General features: G+C 35.8%; 1 protein-coding gene across 2 annotated transcripts in view; it reads right to left on the reverse strand.

Moving 5' to 3' along the window:
* The window catches only part of STXBP4 (syntaxin binding protein 4), a 147352-nt gene that overhangs the window by 82791 nt on the left and 48561 nt on the right, over window positions 1-16000 (reverse strand). For both annotated transcript variants that reach the window (XM_010837486.1, XM_010837485.1), the window contains 4 exons: window positions 13090-13196; window positions 12695-12911; window positions 10662-10740; window positions 5165-5259 (listed from right to left, as the gene is read on the reverse strand). In XM_010837486.1, the coding sequence (XP_010835788.1) occupies window positions 5165-5259; window positions 10662-10740; window positions 12695-12911; window positions 13090-13196 (498 nt within the window). The remainder of the gene's footprint in view (window positions 1-5164; window positions 5260-10661; window positions 10741-12694; window positions 12912-13089; window positions 13197-16000) is intronic.

Below are 16000 nucleotides of genomic sequence, written 5' to 3' on the forward strand. Positions count from 1 at the left end.
ACTGAGTCAAGAAGACAACAGACAATTTGAACAATCACTAGAAATAAAATAGAATCTGTAATAAAAATAATAGAATCTGCAAACAAACGTCCAGGACCAACCAAACAGCTTCACCGGGGAATTCTACCAAACATATAAAGAACTTATACTTATCCTTCTCGAGCTATTTCAAAACATTTGAAGAGGAGGGAGCACTCCCAAATTCATTCTACAAGGCCACCATTACTGTGATATCAAAACCAGACAAAGATGTCTCAAAAAAATTATGTGTCAATATCATCGATGAATACAGATGCAAAATCCTCAAAAAATATTAGCAAACCAAATCCAATAATACATAAAAAAGTTTATACACCGTGATTAAGTTGGATTCATTCCAGGGGCACAAAGATGATTCAGTGTATGCAAATCAATCAATGGGATATACCACATTAGCCAAAGGAAAGATAAAAATTACATGATCACCTCAAAAGACGCAAAAAAGCACATGACAAAATACAACATCCATTCATGATTAAAACTTGCATCAAAGTGGATATAGAAAGAACACATCTGAACATAGTAAAGGCCATTTGCAACAAACACAAACCCAAGATAATACTAACTGATGAAAAGCTAAATTACTTCATGCTAAATTCAGGAACATGACAAGAATGCCCACTGTAACCACTTCTTCTTAAATATTAAAACTTCTAACCACAGCAATAAGACAAGAAAGAGAAATGAAAGGTATCCAAGTTGAAAGTGAAAACATAAAACTGTCACTATTTGCAGATGACATCTGAGAGTCATCTGTTCTATAGAAAGAAAACCCTAAAGTCTCTACAGAAAACTTTTAGAACTAATAAATGATTTTCACAAGGTAGTAGGAAACAAGATTAATATACAGAATTATGTTGTGGTCTATAAACTAATAATGAAATATCAGAAAGAGAATCCTTTTAAAATCCATATCAGAAAGAAAAAAATACCTAGGAATAATCTTACAGTGAAAGTATACTCTGAAAACTAATAAAACAACAATGAAGGAAATTGAAGTTGATATAAAGTAGAATAAGAGATTTATAGATTTAATTCAATCTCTATGAAAATATCAGGACATTTTCACTGTACTAGAAGAAACAATCATAAAATTCATATAGAAACAGGAAAGACCCCAAATGGCCAAATCATCTATAACAAAGGAGTAAGAACATACAATGGAGAAAAGATCATCCCTTAACATGTGGTTCTGGAAAAACCGAAGTCACATGTAAAATTATGAGATTAGAACACTATGTCACACCATATACAAAAATAAACTCAAAATGGTTTAAAGACCTAATGTAAGAACAGAAACCATAAAACTCCAAGAAGAGAACACAGGCTGAATACTCTTTGACATAAATTATAGGAATATTATTTTTAATCAGACTCCTAAGGCAAAAGAAATAAAAGCAAAAATAAACAAATGCAACCTAATTAAATTTAAAAGCTTTTGTCCAACAAAGGAAACCATAAACAAAATGAAAAGACAACCTATGGAATGGGAAAAAATATTTGTAAATGATGCAACAGACAAGGGATTAATATCCTAAACATATAAAAAATTCATAAACTCAGTATCAGAAAAAAAAAGACAACTCAATCAAAAAATGGACAGAACATAGAACCTGAATAACCATTTCTCCAAAGAAGACATACAGACAGCTAATAGGCACATGGAAGGACACTCAACAATACTAATTACAAGAAAAATGCAAATCCAAACAATAAAGAGATAATCAGTTCACTCTCGTCAGAATGACTTACCATTGAAAAGACCTACAAATAATGAATGTTGCAAGGAGATGGACAAACGGGAACCCTTTTATAACTGTTAAAAGCAGTGTAAACAGGTGCTGAAACTTTGGAAAATAGTAAATAGCTTCCTCAAAAAACTGAAATTAGAACTACCATATATGATTCACCAGCTCTACTCCTGGGTATTTATTGGGAAAAAAATGAAAACACTAATTCAAAAAGATACATTCACCCTAATGTTCAGAACAGCACTATTTATAACAGCTATGTCATGTAAGCAACCCAAGTGCCTCTGAACAGATGACTGGATTAAGAAGATGGGTATGTGCTTGTGTTTGTGTGAGTGTACATCTCATGGAATACTACTCAGCCATGAAAAATGAAATCCTGCCATTTGCAGCAATATGGATGGACCTAGAGAATATGCTTAGTGAAATAAGTCAGACAAAGACAAGAATTATACGATACCACATTTGGAATCGAAAATACAATACAAACATATGTGCAAAACAGACTCAAAGGTATAGAAAACAAATTTATGATTATCAAAGAGGAGAGGAAAGGGGGGAATTAGGGACAAATCTCAGGTATGGGATTAATAGATATAAGCTGCTATATATAAAAGAGATGAACAGCAAAGATTTACTGTATAGCACAAGGAATTATAGTCATTTTATAATAACCTATAATGGAGTATAATCTGCAAAAATTCTGAATTACAATGTGAGATACTTGAAGCTAATATAATACTGTAAATCCACTACACTTCAATTAGAAAAATGAATTTCAGGTAATGTATCTTTGATTAAAAATAAGTTCCAATAATTTCTTGAATAACTAATATCATCTTTAAACTGTAAATAAAAACGCAAATTTGTCAGACACATAAATGTCCTTAACTTTTTCTGATATCCAAAAAATGATGAATTTTAAAACTGTCATTTCTTAATATATTAGTCACGTACTTCCCAACCTAATACAAAGACCACCTCATTAACTATGTTCAGACACTGGGTACCACTGCTCACTACAGATTTATTCAAATGTTATAGAAATGGCAAGAGTAAAGTAAACATCAGCGAAATGGCATCTGTAACCCAAAGCATCTTTCTCAGGTACAAAAATATAGATAGCAAGGAGGTGCAATAATTTTTCACCTTCAAGCCAACTAAAAAGTATATCCTTATTTCTATGTTTAACCATACCTACTTATAAGTTTAACAATGGGATCAAACAAGACACATAGTATTAGTTCAGTGTTAGAAATTACTTTCCAGTATATCCTGATATAAAACTGTCTCCCTACACTACTAAAACATGTAGGAGTTCATGAAAACAATGCCCCAGAAACATACATTTCACAGATAATTTCCTCATCAAATTCTAACTTCTCTGCCTTTCTTAAAAATTGTACCCCCCCCCAATTTTTTGTTAACCTGTTCTGTTAAGAAAAATGATGGATAAGGAAGAAAATAAGATAACTGGGACATTGTTTCTTAAAATAAATTGCAACCCAGAAAAGAAAAAAATTGTACTGCTTTGGCTAATGACTTAATAACCACACAATCAGTCAACACCTTTTCCTTGTGAAATATTTTATATTACCAATTTCCTAGATACTATATGTAAATACTTATAGGAAACAGAGTAAAAAGAATTTTATTACAAACACTTGAACACATTTATCAATAAATAGGAAATATGTTAAAAATGTAATGGACAATAAAGTTGAATCTGTCTACAAAGTAGCAACTAAAATAGAAGGATCTATTTTAAATTAAACTGATACAGATATTAATACATTAATATGCAACTATTCAAAAAGGTAAGAGTAACTCAGAAAACATGGGTGGATAGAAGATAAAACAGATTTTAGAAAAAAAATTTATTGCATGAAATTTAGTTTCAAACTCTGAGAACAAAGACTGCTCTACTAAATACAGTCACTGAAAATATCTGGAATAAAAGCAGGGAAGAATGTAGGTTACACAGAATGTAGGTTTCCTTGGCTATAAAACTAATTTTATTTTGCTACAAAAATAATCAATTTGCTTAGGCTAAAAGGAGGACTAAAAGTGGAATACCGATTCAATATGCAAGCAACTTGGAATCAATACAAATTTAGATGATTTTCGTATCTCTAAGAAAATTAATCATTTTTTTAAAGTATGTGCTAGAAAAATTTAACTAGCTTAATTCAAGGACTAAACACTGCCAGGTAAAGTCATTAGCTGAATAATTTTCTCCTTATCCAGAGGAATGATTAGTATTAAACCTCAGATATTCCAAAATGTATAAAACAGCAATATCATTAAAAAACAGTCGTTATTTATTTTTAGATATTAACAGATATGGTTTTAAACCTCAAACATTCTATTTTTTGATGATGTTAATGTTACTGATTGTAAAACTTGCCATTATCCAGAACTTACATTTCAGCCACAAAAAGAAAGTAAAACACAGAAAAAGATACTCAGGATTTTGAAGACACAAGGGAGACATATCAAGTATCTAATTAATGAGAAAATTTTATACAGCACAAATCAGATTGGTGTGGTGGTACAGATTTAAGTAGTGGTACAAAGAGATTGCAAGCGTTCACTCGCTGATAAAACACAGAAGATTTCAGGGTACTGTAAAGTGATGTTCAATGCTACAGATGTGCAAAAATGGCAGTTTTGGCCTAAACTATAAACATTAGCAAGAAACTGGACAAAGGAGTTGGAACTGAGTCAGAATTTGAACAATGAGTAAGATTCAAACTGGTGTTGATAAAGGTATTATTAGAGGACCATGCAAAGGTCTGAATATGTGCGTGAATGTTAATGCATAATTACTCTAGCTATGCATTTTTATACTCTTCCTAAATGTAAAAAATCATTATCCACAAAAACTGCCAGGAAAGTAGAGGCTGTGAACCCTTAGCACTATATCCATTTTCATATTTAAAAAACAAACGAACAACCCAAAAACCTTCATATATTTTTGCTGTCAGCTCCCAGGTAACCTGAGAGGAAAAGTTTTAAAATCTTTTTCTGCTTATAATTTTTCTTTTTTAATCATCTTGTTTCTTTTATAAATAGAAATTCTCAATATAAACTTATCCTCTATATGATTTTTTGGGTACATTGCTACCATTTTCTTTTTATCTAGTAGGTTTATATATTGTTGTTTAGGATTTAGCTTCCCTTCACTTTTTCAAAAATTGAGTAATGGGGTATTACTTCCTTGTACTTATTGCCATTACAGGTTTGAAGTCTAATTAACTGCAAATAGATAACTCAAGAAACTAATGGCTCCAATCTTTTATCCTCACAAAGAATGACAATACTTCCTTGCTATAGTTTCACGGAAGAAAGATGAAAAAATTTCAAGTATTTACCATTTCCAGTTTCTCCACCTTAACGCGGACAGACGGATTTAGGGAAATCTTCTTTCCTTGTGGCCCATAGTTATCAGTCCAAGCAGGGGCAATATCTAAGAGACAACAGGGTACACATTAATTGGAAATTTAATTGGAATAGAACTTTTCATTTGACAGGAGGTGTTCTTGGCTCCTGCTGTTCAGTAAGAATTCTGGCTAATCAGTTGGCAGCTTTCACTTTTGTTTTCATTATTTTTTGTTCTTTAAATCTACAATGTATCATATAAACCAGCTTCACTTAAGCCTTAAAAGACGTGGTCTAAAAAGAGTAGCCAATTATGCATTAAGTCCCACAGAAATATTAATTTAAAATACAAACATACATCCCACCACTTACCCTGTCATCATAATGCCTTATTAATTGCAAAATGAAAAGTATTTTTTTTCTTCCAAACTTAGTAAAATCATATTAGAAATTCAAAAAGGTCATAATTTCTCTTTGGCAAAAGTAGTCTGCTATATGAGTTCTGAAGGTACTATGGAAAAAACTCACAAATGCAAACTGTTTCAAGGTTGCACATAAAGTATGATTAGTCTGAGAACTTCTTGAACTGAAAATCCTATTTCTTATTTTACCGAAGGACTGTATTTTGAGGAGCATAAATGATTCTCAAGAGTTGAGCGTCATGCGCCTCTCACCCATTCTCTAACGCCTTCCCAGTACACCCTGACTATTTAGACAAGCTCTATCCTTGCTTTATGAGTAAAAACCAGGTGTCCCAAGAGACTAGAATTTGAAAAATTATTTGCCTTAATATGCCACATTTTCTCAGATTTCTGCAATTCATGTCAATCCTTGTATCTAAATTGTCACCATTCTAAATACACTTTTAAATGGTATTTTACTAGTTCTACATAGAAACAAGAGGAAGAGAAAAAACTTTTTAAAATGTCACATTTTTATGCAGTGTTTTAATTTTTTTTTTAATTTCTCAGAGCATCTGTCTCTAAGTACAAAATGATTTGCATTCTCTTTCCTAAGAACATAAGAAGTGCATATGAAAATAAATAGTCTTCCTCTAAACCTTTAACACTTCCTTAACATTCTATGTAAAATCTTGAATATAACTTATAGGTGTCAAGATCATAAAAAAAAAAAAAAAACGGTTACTGACTTTTAACTTTAAATGGAATTCAAAGGTTGAGAAAGACTGATTTTAGTATAATAGAATTTTTACAAATTTGACAAAGGCAACAAAGATGCCTTTTTACTGTGATACCTAATTGTTGGCCAAGGGCTAAAAATAAATTATGAATACATTCTTTTTCCTCTTAAGAGAAATTTTTTGCCAAACTTGAAGTGTAGCATAAAAGGTCAGCATGAAGTGGTATGGAAACCCAAGTACGAGATAAGTCAAACCTTATTTTCCATTTTCAGGGTGTGAACATGTGAGTCTTGACAATGACTTTTTAGCCTGGTTCCTGACCTGCCATTAATGCACACTAACACAAGGTGGCCCCACGCTAACTTAAACATGAACTCAGACTGAGACTAACCCTGAGTGTGAATTACTCAATTCAAGCGTGTGTGGAAGGGGTGTAGAGGAGACGCAAGAGAGGGCAGGACAGGGACACATACCAAGGCATGTGTTTTCACTTATGTTTTCCTCAGTTCAGTTCAGTCGTGTCCGACTCTTTGCAATCCCATGAATTGCAGCATGCCAGGCCTCCCTGTCCATCACCAATTACCAGAGTTCACTCAAACTCATGTCCATCGAGTCAGTGATGCCACCCAGCCATCGCATCCTCTGTCGTCCCCTTCTCCTCCTGCCCCCAATCCCTCCCAGCATCAGAGTCTTTTCCAATGACTCAACTCTTCGCATGAGGTGGCCAAAGTATTGGAGTTTCAGCTTTAGCATCATTCCTTCCAAAGAACACCCAGGGCTGATCTCCTTTAGGATAGACTGCTTGGATCTCCTTGCAGTCCAAGGGACTCTCAACAGTCTTCTCCAACACCACAGTTCAAAAGCATCAATTCTTCGGTGCTCAGCTTTCTTCATGGTCCAACTCTCACATCCATACATGACCACTGGAAAAACCATAGCCTTGACTAGATGAACCTTTGTTGGCAAAGTAATGTCTCTGCTTTTCAATATGCTATCTAGGTTGGTCATAACTTTCCTACATCCAGGCATAAACATTCCCTATGTCCAACAGTGGATATAAGAGAAGAGTAGCGCAAGAGTTGGACAAGACTTAGCAACTAAACCACCATGCTTACTTTTAGGCAGGCAGTACACTAAGTACTTTATGCACATAAGGGCATTAATCAACAATAACCACAATGACACAGGTATTATTATTTCCAACTAAAGATGATGAGACCAAGACTCCAGAAGGTAAAGAAACTAGCACAAGATCATACGGCAAGTAGGTGACCATGTAGAATTCTAATCTCTTATGACTTCTTAAACCAATTGTTTAAATGTGTCAATATCTTTCATCATCAGTCTTCTCATCCGTAAAGCAGGAGGAATAAAACAGATCACTGTATAGGAACTGTAATGGTAAAATTAAAAACCCTACAAAACTACTATGAAAACCATGCATGCATGTGTGCTAAGTTGCTTCAGTCGTGTCTGACTCTTTGTGACCCCATGGACTGTTACCCGCCAGGCTCCTCTGTCCATGGGGATTTTCCAAGCAATACTGCAGTGAGCTGCCGTGCCCTCCTCCAGGGGTTCTTCCCAACCTAGGAATCAAATCCACATCCCTTAGTCTATCTGCATTTGCAGGTGGGTACTTTACTACTAGTGCCACCTGGGAAGCCCATGTAAACTATAAAGTACTGTTAAGAGTCATACATACAGACAAAGATTAAACAGGAAATTAATGTAAAATTATACTAACCCTCAGTGGTTTACCAAAATCTCTTTTCTAGCCAAGTATCCCCTAAATCTTTACCTTGAACCAAAACTTTAGGAGGATCTAGGCATAAATCATGCATTTGTGCATGCTGTAATTCATGGTAGGTTGATCCGGAAAGCACGCACTTAAGACAGTTTTCCTCAACTTCCAGTGTCCCTCTCAGTTTCAGCCTTGAGCGCCTTATTTACTCATGTGGTGGGGGGTTGAGAATTTTCAAACTATGGCTTATTTCTCTTGGATCTTCTCTTACTTTTCTTCTTTTTAGAAGAAAGGAAATAAATGTTTTATGAGTGCAAAAATCAATGCCATTTAATAAATACCACGAACCTTCCCATGGATGTATTTCTCATCACTAGCTTGTTTTCAGTTATAAAAGCCTTACTGTAGGAGAATTAAGGCTTCTGCTGTGGTAAAGTTAAAGTAATGGTTGTCTTTCTTCATGTAATAATTCTTTACTGACTTCCTCAGGAATGTCTTTAGTGTGGTTTTAGCTTCCTCATAAACTCACCCATTATTCAGCTTATGGCAGTAGTAAACAGCTGGATTCTGAATTATGAAATTTATATAACAGAATAGTTTCCAAAGGCATACTCAAGTATAAAGTGGATTTAAAAAATTCTAACCAGTTTTACTGGCTTCCCTGGTAGCTCAGCTGCTAAAGAATCTGCCTGCAATGCAGGAGACGCCCATTCAATTCCTAGGTTGGGAAGATACCTTGGAGAAGGGATAGGTTACCCATTTCAGTATTCTTGGGCTTCCCTGGTGGATGAGATGGTAAAGAATCTGCCTGTAATATGGGAGACCTGGGTTCAATCCCTAGGTTGGGAAGATCCCCTGGAGGAGGGCATGGCAACACACCCCAGTATTCTCAACTAGAGAACCCCATGGACAGAGGAGCCTGGCGGGCTACAGTCCATGGGGTGACTAAGAGTCAGACGTGACTGAGCGACTAACTACATCCAGTTTTACACTTCAGAATGCTTTTGAGATGGGAACAGGGGTAGATTTGCTTCATTAAGTTTATTTTTGTTGAGATTATATTAACACTCATATATTTTTAAGATTAATAAATACCAGCTGGCTGAAGGAGTTTAGATGTGGCAGTTAAGGATCTAATTTGGGAATTTATAAATAACTACTTTAAACAAGTCACAATGTATGTCAGTTACCTACAGAATTTAGAGTTGACTTTGTTTTTTCCCCTCAGAAGGATCTTGTCTAATACATTCGTGTGGAAGAAAATGGTTCGTCCTGAAGTCAATTCCATTTCAACTCTAGAAAAATTTCCCATTCTAATTGCATTTTAATATTTACATAGAGCTTACTCACTCAAATTTTTCAGTAGATTATTTTTCTACAACAAAATCAAGCATCATTTCTTATAGTCACTGATGTAAATCTACCCCAGTTTATTCATTACTGTAGGATCTCCTTGCTCTAATTGGAGTTGCCTCCTAGGATCATCTGACATGTAGCTCATCCTTACTTTTTTGCTTTTGATGATGGTGCCTCATTCACTTAGGATGATCTCTTATCTTCATCCATCCATTGATGTTTATCACTTCTTTCAAGATACAGATGATGTCTGACTTTTGCCAAGAAATTTTTCCCTACTGATTTCTGTATCTTGTTCAGTCACTCAGTCACGTCTGACTCTTTGTGGACCACCTGGCTCCTCTGTCCATGGAATTTTCCAGACAAAAATACTGGAGCAGGTTGCCATTTCCTAGTTCAGGGGATCTTCTTGATAGAGGATCAAACCCTCATCTCTTGTGTCTCCTGCACTGGCAGGTGGATTCTTTACCATGAACACCACCTGGGTATTTTGTGACAAATCAGAAACTATGTACTAGCTTCAGGGGTAAAGAAGGAGGATGTAAAATTGAATTGAAAGACAGAAGCTTTCACTTCTGCTCTAAAAAATATGTCCCGGAATATTATCTGAGCTATATTCTAAACTTCAGTTTCTGTAAAATTTAATTTAAGGGGAAGATTGTGTTCTTGAGCCTGGAAACACTTTACTGATTGATAAAAATCCTTTTTTTATGGGTAACTTACACAATTAATCCTTTATTGTTTAAAAACATCAATAAGTCATTTCATGAAAATTAAGAAACAGTAATACTGAATTCATAATACTCAAGTGTTTTTCAATTTATATCTATATAATCTCTTCCAAGAAAAATAAAAAATATTTCTTTTCTTAAGCTATGCTCCCGTCTATAATTTCTCTGCAAGCTGCATTTAATATACCTCACCAGGATTTCACTAAAAGGGCAAGGAAACCTAATCTTGATTTAAAGAAGAGTTTTCATTATGTGGTTTTAACAGTCCATTGATTACTACAGCTTCATAGATACTATTATGATAATTTATCTTTTAAAATTACAACCCTTTGTTCAGGAAAATTTTCAATAAAAATCATAATCTAACAGAGATCATCACATGATAGGTTATTTTTGCTCTTTTATTCAATGAAGAAAAAAGAAATAATGCACTCTTCTTTAAAGTTTATTGTCACATTATGCACTCATTGAGAGAGATATTGAAAAAAATAACAGGAAAAAGGAATTAAATGTACATTTACCTGTATTAGACATATCTGTAGGGCTGTTGTCTGAAGAAGTAATTGGAATCTGTTCTGTTTTCTTGTATCCAGTTTTTATCTAAAGAAAATGAGGAATATGAAATGTCATTTTCTAAAGTAGGTCAAAGACCAGACTAGGAGTTCATGTTAACATAAAAAGAATGATTAATGAGATTAAAGCAATAGTCCCGAAAATCGAAACCTTTAAAATTTTGGTATATTCACCTTCAAACAAAGCAATTCAGAATTAAAATAACAACTGCTTTTAGCTCTACCATAACCAGGACAACAAAATATAAGGCTATGTACCATGTCTCTGAAAAGGTATTATAACCCCAAATGAAAAAGTATAAGAGCTAAGAGAAAATCTTAAACTTTATATCTGATTAGCATGGACTTAGTAGCGTTAGTACTAAGCAGAGAAAGGCACCTGAGTAAGAGTTCCACTCTGACTACTTAGGTTGTCACCTACTCATCACCCTGCAGTCCATGGGGTCGCAAAGAGTCAGATATGACTGAGCGACTTCACTTTCACTTTCATGCATTGGGGAAGGAAATGGCAACCCAATCCAATGTTCTTGCCTGGAGAATCCCAGGGACAAAGGAGCCTGGTGGGCTGCCGTCTATGGGGTCGCATAGAGTCGGACACGACTGAAGTGACTTAGCAGCAGCAGCAGCAGCAGCAGCAGCATGGACCCAGAACTGAAGATACCTATGATGAATTTTGTCCCACTGATTAAAAGCCTACTTGAGTTTCAAGTTTGTTTTATAGAGTATATGCTCTATTCTATACTTCATTATTGACTGCACTGTAGCGATTAGTAATTACAGTCATCCGTTCGTAGCTACCAGTTCTGCATCTGCAGATTCAATCAAAAGCAAATTGAAACTATTTTTTTAAAAATTCCAGAAAGTTCCAAAAAGCAAAACTTGAATTTGCAGCACCAGCTAAGAGCTGGACACGACTGAGCGACTTCACTTTCATTTTTCACTTTTATGCATTGGAGAAGGAAATGGCAACCCACTCCAGTGTTCTTGCCTGGAGAATCCCAGGGATGGGGGAGCCTGGTGGGCCGCCGTCTATGGGGTCGCACAGAGTTGGACACGACTGAAGCGACGTAGCAGCAGCAGCAACTATTTACATAGCATTTATACTGTATTAACTATTACTAGTAATCTAGAGATGACATAAAGTATATGGGGAGGGTATGCATAGATTATATGCAAATATAACACCACTGTATACAAGAAACTTTAACATCCTTGGATTCGGGTATCTGCTGTGGGAGGAGGTTGTCATGGATATCTACAGATATCAAGGGATGACTGTAATTATGTTGATTTTCATGTAGAAACTCCCCCTTTTGTGTGATTCATTGGAAAAGACCCTGATGCTGGGAAAGATTGAAGGCAGGAGGAGAAGTGGGTGACAGAGGGTGAGATGGTTGGATGGCATTGCCAACTCAATGGACATGAGTTTGAGCAAACTCCAAGAGACAGTGAAGGACAGGGAAGCCTGATATGCTGCAGTCCATGGGGTCGCAAAGAGTCAGACATGACTTAGCGACTGAACAACAACAAAGGTGAATTATATTCCAGCATATGCATATGAGGGAACAATATCTACCTACACTGTGTAGAAAAGAGCTGAGGAACAGAAAGGAAGATTGTTCGTTTTCAGTCAAGCAGAAAATAGAAAAAAAAAATGAATGGAATAATAGGAGAGACTATCTGAAAATAAATGTAACATTTCATATCACAGTTTTGAGTGATATCTAAGCATATCTTCGTGATGCCATTCCTGATTATGACTTTCCTGACATAGAATACATTGACCTGAAAAATTATTAATAGCACAGCATAAAAATCTTAAACAAACATAAAAATCTTAAACAAAAAAGATCTTTCAAGGAAACACCAATTGGTTAACAAAACTATATTATCAAAATTATAGTTCCATTATGTATACATTAAACATAATGACACACAGGGGTTTATGGACAATGTAAACAAACAGAGAAAGACAAGATTACCTGATTCCTCCTCAAAGAAGGTAAAATGGCGTCTGTAGATCTGGGAGTGGATGAGGTCTTTGGAATTAGTGTTTCAGGAGAAGAAATAAGGCTAAATTTTGAGGCATGAGGTCCATATTCTCCTGTAGCTTGTAAAAGGGATGAACAAGATGGATTTTCTAAATGGCTGCTGTCAGATTTCTGTCTTATGAATGCTATCTCCCAAGAAGATTCTGACCTAGCATTAAAAAGAAATCACTTTATGGATACAGTACAATTGAATTCTAAGATGACATTTCAAATATTAGCAAAAAAGACTTGTTTTGGGTCTAAAGTAAGTACTAGGACAACTTAAATTTCTATTTTTAGGGAGACATGCTAAATGATTCATTCTATCTTTTGGCTAGAATAGTTACCTCAACTTGGCTCTGGTAATTATGCTTTTTGCTTCTTCAAATGATACACCAATCATGGACTCCTTGTTTACTGAGACAAGTTGATCTCCTGGTTTCAAACGTCCATCCTAATAAAAATAGTAATACTTGTAAAAAAACTGATTAAGGTGTTTCTTAAAAATATTATTGACACAATTTTAAAATTTTTAATTAATTTATTTTAATTGGAGGCTAACTACTTTACAATATTGTGGTGTTTTTTGCCATACAATGACATGAATCAGCCATGGGTGTACATGTGTCCCCTGGTCCTGAACCCTCTTCCCACCTCCCTCCCCATCCCATCCCTCTGGGTTGTCCCAGTGCACCAGCTTTGAGTGTCCTGCTTCATGCATCAAGCTTGTACTGGTCATCTATTTCACATATAGTAATACACATGTTTCAATGCTATTCTCTCAAATCATCCCACCCTTGCCTTCTCTCACAGAGTATAAAAGTGTGTTTTATATACATGTGGTCTTTTGCTGTCTCGCATATAGGGTTGTCATTACCATCTTTCTAAATTTCATATATATGCATTAATATATTGTATTGGTGTTTTTCTTTCTGACTTACATCACTCTGCATAACAGACTTCAGTTTCATCCACCTCATTAGAACTGAGTCAAATGTGTTCTTTTTAAAAGATGAGTAATATTCCATTGTGTGTATGTACCACATCTTTCTTATCCATTCGTCTGCTGATGGACATCTAGGTTGCTTCCATGTCCTAGCTATTGTAAACAGTGCTGCGATGAACACTGGGGTACATGTGTCTCTTTCAATTCTGGTTTCCTCGGTGTGTATGCCCAGCATTGGGATTGCTGGGTTGTTTGGCAGTTTCATTTTCAGCTTTTTAAGGAATCTCCATACTGTTCTCCATACTGGCTGTAGTAGTTTGCATTCCCACCAACAGTGTAAGTAAGACGGTTCCCTTTTCTCCACACCCTCTCCAGCTTTTATTGTTTGTAGACTTTTTGATGGCAGCCATTCTGACCAGCATAAAATGGTACCTCTTTGTGACTTACACTTCTCTGATGAGTGATGTTGGGCATCTTTTTATGTGTTTCTTAGTCATATGTATGCCTTCTTTGGAAAATGTCTGTTTAGTTCTTTGGCCCATTTTTTGATTGGGTCACTTATTTTTCTGGTATTGAGCCGCTTGTATGTTTTTGAGATTAACTGTCAGCTGTTTCATATGCTATTATTTTCTCCCATTCTGAAGGCTGTCTTTTCACCTTGCTTATAGTTTCCTTCATTGTGCAAAGCTTTTAAGTATAAATACATCTGATAGATAGAATGCCTGATGAACTATGGACGGAGGTTCCTGACATTGTACAGGAGATACGGATCAAGACAATCCCCAAGGAAAAGAAATGCAAAAAACCAAAATGGCTGTATGGGTAGGCCTTACAAATAGCTGTGAAAAGAAGAGAAGGGAAAAGCAAAGGAGAAAAGGAAAGATATAAGCATCTGAATGCAGAGTTCCAAAGAACAGCAAGGAGAGATAAGAAAGCCTTCTTCAGCGATCAATGCAAAGAAATAGAGGAAAGCAACAGAATGGGAAAGACTAGGGATCTCTTCAAGAAAATCAGAGATACCAAAGGAACATTTCATGCAAAGATGGGCTCGATAAAGGACAGAAATGGTATGGACCTAACAGAAGCAGAAGATATTAAGAAGAGATGGCAAGAATACACAGAAGAACTGTACAAAAAAGATCTTCACAACCCGATAATCATGATGGTGTGATCACTGACCTAGAGCCAGACATCCTGGAATGTGAAGTCAAGTGGGCCTTAGAAAGCATCACTACAAACAAAGCTAGTGGAGGTGATAGAATTCCAGTTGAGCTATTTCAAATCCTGAAAGATGATGCTGTGAAAGTGCTGCACTCCATATGCCAGCAAATTTGGAAAACTCAGCAGTGGCCACAGGACTGGAAAAGGTCAGTTTTCATTCCAATCCCAAAGAAAGGCAATGCCAAAGAATGGTCAAACTACCGCACAGTTGCACTCATCTCACACGCTAGTAAAGTAATGCTCAAAATTCTCCAAGCCAGGATTCATCAATATGTGAACCGTGAACTTCCAGATGTTCAAGTTGGTTTTAGAAAAGGCAGAGGAACCAGAGATCAAATTGCCAACATCTGCTGGATCATCAAAAAAGCAAGAGAGTTCCAGAAAAACATCTATTTCTGCTTTATTGACTATGCCAAAGCCTTTGACTGTGTGGATCACAATAAACTGTGGAAAATTCTGAAAGAGATGGGAATACCAGACCACCTGACCTGCCTCTTGAGAAACCTATATGCAGGTCAGGAAGCAACAGTTAGAACTGGACATGGAACAACAGACTGATTCCAAATAGGAAAAGGAGTATGTCAAGGCTGTATATTGTTACCCTGCTTATGTAACTTCTATGCAGAGTACATCATGAAAAACGCTGGGTTGGAAGAAGCACAAGCTGGAATCAAGATTGCCGGGAGAAATATCAATAACCTCAGATATGCAGATGACACCACCCTTATGGCAGAAAGTGAAGAGGAACTAAAAAGCCTCTTGATGAAAGTGAAAGAGGAGAGTTAAACAGTTGGCCTAAAGCTCAACATTCAGAAAACGAAAATCATGGCATCTGGTCCCATCACTTCATAGCAAATAGATGGGGAAACAGTGGAAACAGTGTCAGACTATATTTTGGGGCTCCAAAATCACTGCAGACGATGATTGCAGCCATGAAATTAAAAGATGCTTGCTCCTTGGAAGGAAAGTTATGACCAACCTAGACAGCATATTGAAAAGCAGAGACATTACTTTGCCAACAAAGGTCTGTCTAGTCAAAGCTATGGTTTTTCCAGTAGTCATGTATGGATGTGAGAGTTGGACTGTGAAGA

The sequence above is a fragment of the Bison bison genome, unplaced genomic scaffold (assembly GCF_000754665.1).
Source record: "Bison bison bison isolate TAMUID 2011002044 unplaced genomic scaffold, Bison_UMD1.0 scf7180017864075, whole genome shotgun sequence".
Classification (NCBI taxonomy): domain Eukaryota; kingdom Metazoa; phylum Chordata; class Mammalia; order Artiodactyla; family Bovidae; genus Bison; species Bison bison.